Source organism: Emydura macquarii, unplaced genomic scaffold (genome assembly GCF_026122565.2).
Source record: "Emydura macquarii macquarii isolate MOO-44397 ecotype Brisbane River unplaced genomic scaffold, CSIRO-AGI_Emac_v2 contig_1253, whole genome shotgun sequence".
NCBI lineage: Eukaryota > Metazoa > Chordata > Testudines > Chelidae > Emydura > Emydura macquarii.
In genome coordinates this window covers 82,285,890-82,295,359 of record NW_027131390.1, presented here as the reverse complement: position 1 = coordinate 82,295,359, position 9,470 = coordinate 82,285,890, and the positions used below count along the sequence as shown (strand labels likewise).

Here is a 9,470-nt window from a genome sequence, read left to right as displayed (position 1 = left end):
TTCACCCTTCTAATGGGTAGAAACAAACAGGGATGCACTCAGTGTACTGAATTAAGCAAAAATAATATGTAATTTATCATGCACAAAAGAGATGAATAAAGGTTTCACAGGCAACCTTAATATTGGTAATTCCTAACGTTTGAGTGCTTGACTTGCAACCCTAACATTATTTTATTTTGTTTGCAGTAGTTAAATATACCAGATATTTTGACACACACTCAAAAACAGACAGTACAGTATTGCCACTTGTAACAGACAACTTTATTTTTTTCAAGCACTCATATATATAGGCTCAGAAGGATTAGATTTTTTTCTCAGTAAATGTCAATTTCATCAGACAGACACAGATGAAGAAAATATTTCCACTGATAATTTACAGATTAAGAAAAAAGGTGATTGATTTAAGGATATTCACTTGGGATATTTTGATATGTGATGTTGAAAATTTGTGTTTTAACCGTTATATAGTGTTAACTTTTTTTATCTCAACATCAACTGTTATTAAATAATTATTGTCTAATCCTCACCATAATTCCCTGCAACTGTCAAAAATTGAGAAAATACATAAAAGTAAGCATAATTATCCACTGAAAATATAAAAGAATAAAAATCAAATTCTGCCAAGCCTACATATTTTCAACTAGCTTTTGAACTTTCTTATACAAAAATATTGTAATTAAAGTTCAAATATTAAAAAGAAACAGTTTAATTAGGCACCAAAAATCTTTTTTTTTTTTTTGGTTTCAAGTTCTGCATTTAAGGGACTAAATGCAAATGTGAGTTACAGACTAAAGACATCATGGACAGAAGCTTACCTTTTCCCTTTCCAGTGTTTTAAGATTTCTGATAGTTATTTCTTTCAACTACCTACAATTTCATTGCAATTAATTTGACAGAACAATTGGTGTATTTAATTAGCCATTCAAGAATAAGTTGTTTCATTATATTTCTGCTGAATCTCTAGCCAGCGATTGATGGCCATTTTCAGAGTCCTATTTGGAGTAAGTACAAGAGACTGGAGAGGGAGATTTGTCATGGGACTAGACCGTCTCTTTTTGCTGATCCAGTTTTCCAGTGCTTCTTTTTCATAGGAATAGCCATCTATAAAGAGAAAAATACAATTAAATGTTAAAATTGGACTAATATAGCAATGTCCATAACAAGGTTACTTACCAGTAACTGTTGTTCTTCGAGATGTGTTGCTCATATGCATTCCAATGTAGGCTTGGGTCTGTTCTCGGAGAAGACAGACGACAAGCTCCACGCACTCAAGGACTCTCGGGCCACCCTGAAGTCACTTGGGTTGTATACGCCTCAGGCCTCCAGGCAGCAGTCCAGACCGCAGGCCCAGAGGCAACCACCACCCCCGCCCAGGCCGGCTCCTCGACCCGCCCAGCAGAGGAGGGGTCGTGAGCGCTACCGCAGTCCCAGCAGAGGAGGCCGCCAGGGGTCCTCTGCGGGGGGCCAGCAGGGGCCTGCAAAAGGGGGTAATCAATCTAATAAACGTTTTTGATCCAGAGCAGGAGGGTAGTACTCTTCCTTCTCTCTGGGATCTTGGCCGGCCGTTTGCGGACAGGCTTCGCCCTTTCCTTATAGAATGGGAAGCCATTACTACGGACCGGTGGGTCCTGGAGGTGATTGCCAAGGGGTACACCCTCCAGCTTACAACCTCCCCTCCCAACACCCCTCCAAGGCCGTCCCCCATTGGGGATCTAGCCTCGGTCCGCCTCCTAGTGCAGGAGATCGAGTCACTCCTCGGGCTGGGGGCGGTGGAGGAAGTCCCAGTGCCCGAGCAGGGCCGGGGATTTTATTCTAAATATTTCTTAATCCCCCAGGCGAAGGGAGGCCTTAGGCCCATTTTGGACCTACGTCGCCTAAATAAGTATATTAGGCGGGTTAAGTTTCGTATGGTCTCCCTCGCCACAATTATTCCGGTCCTTGACCCAGGGGATTGGTATGCCGCCCTTGACTTGAAGGATGCATACTTCCACATCTCTATATTACCGGCCCATAGGCGGTTTTGAGATTTGAGGTAGTGGGACGCCATTATCAGTTTCGGTCCCTACCCTTTGGGCTCTCCTCAGCACCCAGGGTGTTTACTAAATGTATGGCCGTGGTGGTGGCCCACCTGCGCCGTAGAGGTGTTCAAATCTTCCCCTATTTGGATGACTGGTTGATCAGGGGAGGTCGAGTTCACATGTGCGGCATAGCCTGCTTCTCACATGCGAATTGTGTGCTAGACTGGGGTTGCTTATTAATGAGCAGAAGTCCACACTTACTCCGGTGCAATGTATAGAATTTATTGGAGCCAGGCTGGATGCAGTACAAGCCAGAGCCTTCCTCCCGCAGGCGAGGTTTGAGGCGATGGCAGCCATCATATCTGATCTCCACCTGTCCCCCATGACGACAGCCAGGCACTGCCTGCAGCTGTTGGGACATATGGCAGCTTCTACATATGTTGTAAGACTGGCACGATTGAGGCTTAGACCTCTCCAGAGCTGGTTGGCTTCGGTGTACGTACCGCACAGGCATTCTCTAACTAGAATGGTCCTGGTTCCCCCACAGGTTCTGTCGTCCCTCGATTGGTGGAGGGACCCGAGGGAAGTGATGACGGGCGTTCCCTTCAGAGAGTTTACCCCATCTGTGACGCTCATCACAGACGCATCCGATCGGGGATGGGGAGCCCACATTTCTCACAACCAGGGCACCCAAGGGCTTTGGTCACCGGAGGAGAGAGCTCTGCACATCAACGTACGCGAGCTCAGAGCGGTCCGATTAGCCTGCAAGGCTTTCCTCCAATTCCTGAGGGGGCAGGGTAGTCCAAGTCCTCACAGACAGTACGGCAGCCATGTTCTATGTGAACAGGCAGGGAGGGGCACGCTCCTCGGCACTCTGCCAGGAAGCTATTCGCCTCTGGGACTTCGCGGTGAGACACGGGTTTCATTTATCTGCCTCTCACCTCCCAGGGATGCGAAACAACAAGGCGGACCGCCTCAGCAGATCCTTTTCTCCCCGCCACGAATGGTCCTTACACCAGGACGTGGTGGCTTTCATCTTCCAGCGGTGGGGTACTCCCCGTCTGGACCTGTTCGCTACAGCGGAAAACAGGAAGTGCCCCAGGTTCTGTTCGCTCAGGGGTCGCGAGCCAGGCTCTCTGTCCGATGCCTTTTTGGTTCCCTGGACAGGGGAGTTAATGTATGCATTCCCCCCGTCCCGCTCCTGCCCCAAGTTCTCCTCAAGATCAAGAGGGACAGGGCGAACATCATCCTGATCGCCCCAGCGTGGCCGAGACAGCACTGGTACAGCGTGCTGCTCGACCTCTCCACCACCGAACCGATTCCGCTACCCAGACGGTGCGACCTGATCTCCCAGGACCATGGGAGATTGTTGCACCCCGACCTGGACTCCCTCCACCTCACTGCCTGGAGACTTTGTGGCTGACGGAGGAAGAGAGAGCCTGTTCCATGCAGGTTCAACAGGTCCTCCTGGGCAGCAGGAAGCCGTCCACGCAACTCACATATAAAGCTAAGTGGCGGAGGTTCTCGGGGTGGGCGGAAGAGAGAGGGCTGCACCCAAGCCTATCCCCTATACAGGCTATCTTGGAGTACTTGCTGCAGCTTAAACTGCAGGGCCTGGCTTTGGCCTCCCTCAAGGTCCACCTAGCAGCCATCTCGGCCTTCCACCAACCCATGGAGGGCCGCTCCCTATTCTCTCACCCCATGTCAGTAAGGTTCCTTAAGGGGGTGGAGAGGACTTTCCCTCAGGTGCGGGACCCGGTGCCACCCTGGGACCTTAACTTGGTCCTCAACGGGCTGATGGGCCACCCCTTTGAGCCCTTAGCTACATGCTCCCTTCTCCTTTTATCATGGAAGGTAGCCTTCCTGGTGGCTATCACCTCGGCTAGAAGGGTCTCCGAACTGAGGGCGTTAACATCGGAGCCCCCTTACACGGTTTTTTATAAGGATAAGGTCCGGCTGAGGCCTCACCCGGCTTTTATGCCTAAGGTGGTGTCTCAGTTCCACTGTAACCAGGACATTTTCCTTCCTGTGTTCTTTCCAAAACCCCATGGGTCGGAGGAGGAAAGGAGAGGACATTCGCTGGATGTCAGGCGAGCCTTGGCCTTCTATCTGGAGAGGACCAAGCCTTTCCGGAAGTCGACACAGCTCTTCGTAGCGGTGGCGGACAGGATGAAGGGCTCACCTGTCTCCACCCAGCGTATCTCCAAGTGGATTACTGCCTGCATTAAGGCATGCTATGAGCAGGCAGGGGTACCCCTCCCAGGTGCGGTAAGAGCACACTCCACTAGGGCCCAGGCCTCTTCCGCAGCCTTTTTGGAGCGGGTTCCCCTGCAGGACATCTGCAGGGCAGCGACCTGGTCATCAGTCCATACGTTCACGTCGCATTACGCCATCGTGGAACAAGCAAGGGAGGACGCAGGGTTCGGCAGAGCCGTGCTGTCAAGAGCAGGTCACCGATAACTCCTACCCTCCTCCAAGGTACGGCTACGCAATCACCTACATTGGAATGCATATGAGCAATCACTCGAAGATAGAAAACAAGGTTACTTACCAGTAACTGTTGTTCTTCGAGATGTGTTGCTCATATCCATTCCAAACCCACCCCCGTCCCCACTGTCGGAGTTGGCAGAAAGAAGGGACTGGGGACCCGCGGTGCCAGCAGCGCCCTTTATACCGCGATATGAGCGCGGCACTCCAGGGGGCGCCTGAGCTGGCCATGCGGGGCTTGCTAGGGAAAAAGTTCCGGGAATCTGTGCACGGGGCGCGCACACACCTGGCGGCCTCCTCTGCTGGGACCGCGGTAGCGCTCACGACCCCTCCTCTGCTGGGCGGGTCGAGGAGCCGGCCTGGGCGGGGGTGGTGGTTGCCTCTGGGCCTGCGGTCTGGACTGCTGCCTGGAGGCGTATACAACCCAAGTGACTTCAGAGTCCTTGAGTGCGTGGAGCTTGTCGTCTGTCTTCTCCGAGAACAGACCCAAGCCTACATTGGAATGCATATGAGCAATCACTCGAAGATAGAACTTAATGTACTTTAAAGATTAAGCTTCAACAATACCCTGGGATTCAGGGAAGCATTATTTCCAAAAAGGAAAACTAAGACAGGGAAGTTAAGGGACTTGCCAGATCACACGGGATGTGTCTCAGAATAGAAAGGAATGCAGATCCTGTGGTCAACACACAGGATGAGGGAATCAAAAGATCTTTCTATTCATGACACTTACTGTACAGAATGGATGTATGGTTCTATATTATCATTTGAGCCTTTATTTCTGCAGCAAAAGTGCAGTTTTTTCATGAAAATGAATAAGTATTCTAGTTATCAACTTAACTACAGTAAATAAAGCACAATACCAGCATAATCCTGTCATGCCCTACTGTACTGGTAGATAAACACCAAAAACAACTGCAGCAGATTACTTTTAAAATTATGTCAATTTTAGTTAGACACTTTAACATTGTTTTCTATAATTAATTTAAGCCTGTTTCAAGGCTCAAGGCCTTGCCAAGAATAGCTTTACCGGCATACTATACGGGTAAAGTACTCCTAGTATGGATTCAGTTTATACTGACAAAACTGAACTTTTGCTTATTCCAGCTGCCTACGTCCCCTTCCCCCACATGAAATAAGTTATACATGCAAAAGCACAGTACACTAGAGGTTTTTGTTGTCATAGCTATGGTGGTCATAAATCACACAACACCTGACTGACTTAGCAAGAGAGTAAAAATTTCTAGCATAGACCTGGCTTAGTTGTGATGAATATAAATAAAATCCTTTCTTGAGGCTACAGGACATTGACATCTCATACTAAGATCTGGTCTACATTTAAAAGTTTTACCAATATAGCTAGGTTGATTGTGGTGTGATTTTTACTGACATGGCTATTCTGGTAAAAGCACTAGCGTATACATAGTTATATCAGTATAGCTGTGCTTATACTGGTACAGATAATGTCATTTGGGGACACCAATATAAGATATATCAGTGAACACACTTTTATACTGATATAACTGCATCTACGCTAGACTGTTTTTCTGGTATAGCTATACCAGCATAATTTTATCAACAGGACCCTCCTACTGCAGACGAGGTCTAACTAAACACAGTCTGATATAACCACGCAAATCCTTCCTAAAACCTTGGCTGGACTAAGCATTCATGGAAGGGCCTACTGAATGCATTATTCATAAATTCACAGACTACACCCATCAAGTACAGTGCCTTACCATCTGTGGAGGGGAGACTCTAGATATTGCTTTAAGTTTTTATGCTAAAATATCAGACAGCAGTTAAATATAATAAACATTGTGTGTGAAATCCTGGCCCTGCTGAAGTCAATAGCAAAACTCCACCTCACTTCAATGAGGCCAAGATTTCACACTACACTTTTATGTCACATGTCTAGGGATTACCACCAGATAGATCAATATTTAGCTACCAGTGACCATTTATGCATCAAAAATTAGCTTTTATTAAGTATCTGTATTTCAAGTAGTTTACAAAAATATGTGTTTGTGTGTGAAATACTTTCTAAACAATGACATATTTTAGTAGTAAGTAAATTAGATTTAATCTCTTACTGGATTCTCTTCAGCCTCTCAAATAATGTTCTCAGCCTCCTTTATGAAAGGCCATCTCCCTTAAAAGATCACATTGTGTCTCTCCCTTGATTATATCAGGTTTTACTGTACACAAGGCATCCCTTACAGGAATAGCATTCTTACCTATTCTCGATAGCTTTACACTCCCAACATGTAATAGTTATAGACAGACTAGAAATTCTTCCCAGCAGGCATGCAACAAAATGTAGTTAGCCATTTAAAAAGCTTCTCTCAATTGCGGTTTTAAAATTCTAATCTTGACTTTACTCCTTCTCCCACAGAATAGGAACTATAAAAGCAGAGACCATCATAATCTTCCCACTAATAGCAAAGTGACTGCTAAGCATGGTTATCAATGACTATTATTGGCCTGAATTCACTTTATCTCTGATTGAGCTAGTTAATCATTTTGCTTGTTAGCAAAATTAGTACTATTGTTTTTAAACTTTTCACCTAGTCTAAAATGCTATATAGAATTAATACATATATGAGATTTCAATATGAGCAACTCTCTGAAATGTTACATGAAACCAAGTTCAGAGAGTATTAATTTTATTCTTAGTATTTCTCTAGAGAATTTTTAAAAAATAAGCAATCAGCTTTCCATGGAATTAAAAATATAATAAAAAAACAAAGTGATTCTATGGAAGAATTAACATTATTTTCTATTGGTGAATAAATATGTCCCCTTGAGCATTTGATAACTGAAGAAAGCAGGGATTCTCAGCAGATCTATTTTATCACTAATTACATTTCAATACAGGCTTTAAAATTGTTTTGCAAAGTTCATCACAAAGCTGTCAAAGGAATCATCAGAGCTGCTAGGCGAAGTCCCCTGTGCCCACAGCCTTTCGCGTATAAATAAGAAGCACTGAAACAGTGACGTGACTAGCCAGTAAATTGCAATTGACATTCTGCATTTTAACAACAGTGCTCACTCAGCTCTTTTAAAAAATTCATGTATGCATTGACAGTTTACTGCAAATGCAGTTGCTTAGCTATGTTTAAATCAAAACACATTTTCCTAAAAAGTAAACACTGACAATAAAACATTTTAGAGAAAATATAATGCATTATGCTGAGCCTCAGTAAGCATTTGCAACTAATTTTGTTTACAATTTACCACTAAAATAAAGCTAGAAATGCATCCAAATATTTAAATTTAGCATACTCTAGGTTATTGATTCCGAGGTCAAAGAGAAACTATAAAGGGGTTCTGAAATATTAATCATACATCAACTGAAACAGATTTGATGCATCCCATAAAATATAATTATTTCAGTGTATCAGTTACAAGTGAACTTCTGACTAAACCAAAGCAGAATAGGAAGTCATAGCCATGCTTTACCTGACTGCAAAAAGGGATATAATTATTTAAAAAATCCACCATATTATTGTAGCAAGATAGATTTCATGAAATAGAAATATCAGATTTAATCATATTTTAAATGAACACTGTCAATTTAGCTTGGTCCAAAACTTAATTTATCTTAACAAATATTAATATTTTTATTTATTAAAACATTTTTCTTAGTTTAAACACTCTCCTACAGCACAGGAAATATAAACAAAAGAGCACTACAAGACATCATAAAAACTAGAACCTGAAAATGACTATAAACAGATCAGGCTTGTTTCATTTTCAATTTCAGTAAAATGAACAAGTAACAACTAGCATAAACTATACTAATTTTTTGAAAGATTTCTCCCCCAGTTTTAATAATACAAAATGTGAGTAAAAATTTCAATAGGCTCCTACATTCTTAGGTACTATTGGCCGGTTTTCAAAGGTATTTAGGGGCCTACGGATGCAGAGAGGAGCCTAACTGGATTTTCTAAAAATCAATGGGAGTTAGGTGCCTAATAATCTGGCCCAAAATGCTGAAGTCACTTTTGAAAATGGAATTTAAGACTCCTAAGTAACAAACCCTTTGAAACATATGACCTATAGGTATATAATTATTTTGATACTGTCTCTTAAAAACAAATTTAATAAAATGACTAATTATTATTAGATTGTAAGCTCTCTGAGGCAAGCACTGTGTCTTCCATAAAGCATCTAGCACTGGGCACTACCAAAATAAAAATGATAATAACTCAGACATATTTCTCATTTTACTACAGCACTAAAGGAGCAGGGATTTTTAAATTCTTAAATTTAGTAAAAAGCAAAATGTTTTATCATACAACAGAAATAATTTCTGAGGAACCCATTCAAATAAAAAAAAATCCATTCAGTGTTTCTTAAAATGAACTAAAATATTATTTTTGTTTAGCATTTCGCAGCTTGGTGTTCCAGTGCTTGATCTGCACAATATATTTTTCTGTCATCTTTCACTGAAAATCATTGCTTTTCATTTTTTTCTATATAAAAACAAAGACACAACAACATGAACACAGATCAAACATACAGTGAATACTTCCAAAAGAGTGTAAAGAATCTCATGGAATCCACAAGAGCTACAAACAATAAGCCACATCCTCAAATCCACCATCCAAATCGAATTTGCACTCCTCTGGTAAGGCAAATCAGGTTTACATTCATCCTGTCTCCCTCTGTGTAGGGAAATGCTATGGTGGTGTAAGGAGTGTGACTCCTTATTCCTCAGTGTCTTGGGAATAGCCAGGGCATCCCAAACTCCAACCATCTGCAACTGTCTTTGAGATACAGGAGCTCACATAACTTAAATCAGTCTTTAGGAATTTCTACTTTATGCTGGGAACTGGACCAGCACCCGATGATCAGAGAGAACACAAGATTTTCACAGATTCCAAGGACAGAAGGAACCACTATGATCATCTAGTCTGACCTCCTGTATAATACAGGCCATAGAACTTCACCAAAATAATT

At 43.1% G+C, this 9,470-nt stretch overlaps 1 protein-coding gene across 4 annotated transcripts in view; it reads right to left on the bottom strand.

The window, feature by feature from the left end:
* Positions 1-239: 239 nt before the first annotated feature.
* WDSUB1 (WD repeat, sterile alpha motif and U-box domain containing 1) overlaps positions 240-9,470 on the bottom strand; it is a 63,335-nt gene continuing 54,104 nt past the window's right edge. For 3 of the 4 annotated variants that reach the window (XM_067549408.1, XM_067549410.1, XM_067549411.1), the window contains one exon: positions 240-1,101. In XM_067549408.1, the coding sequence (XP_067405509.1) occupies positions 923-1,101 (179 nt within the window). In that variant the 3' untranslated portion in view covers positions 240-922. Of the gene's footprint in view, positions 1,102-8,166; positions 8,984-9,470 lie in introns of those variants that run through there. The other variant, XM_067549409.1, reaches the window with a different exon arrangement.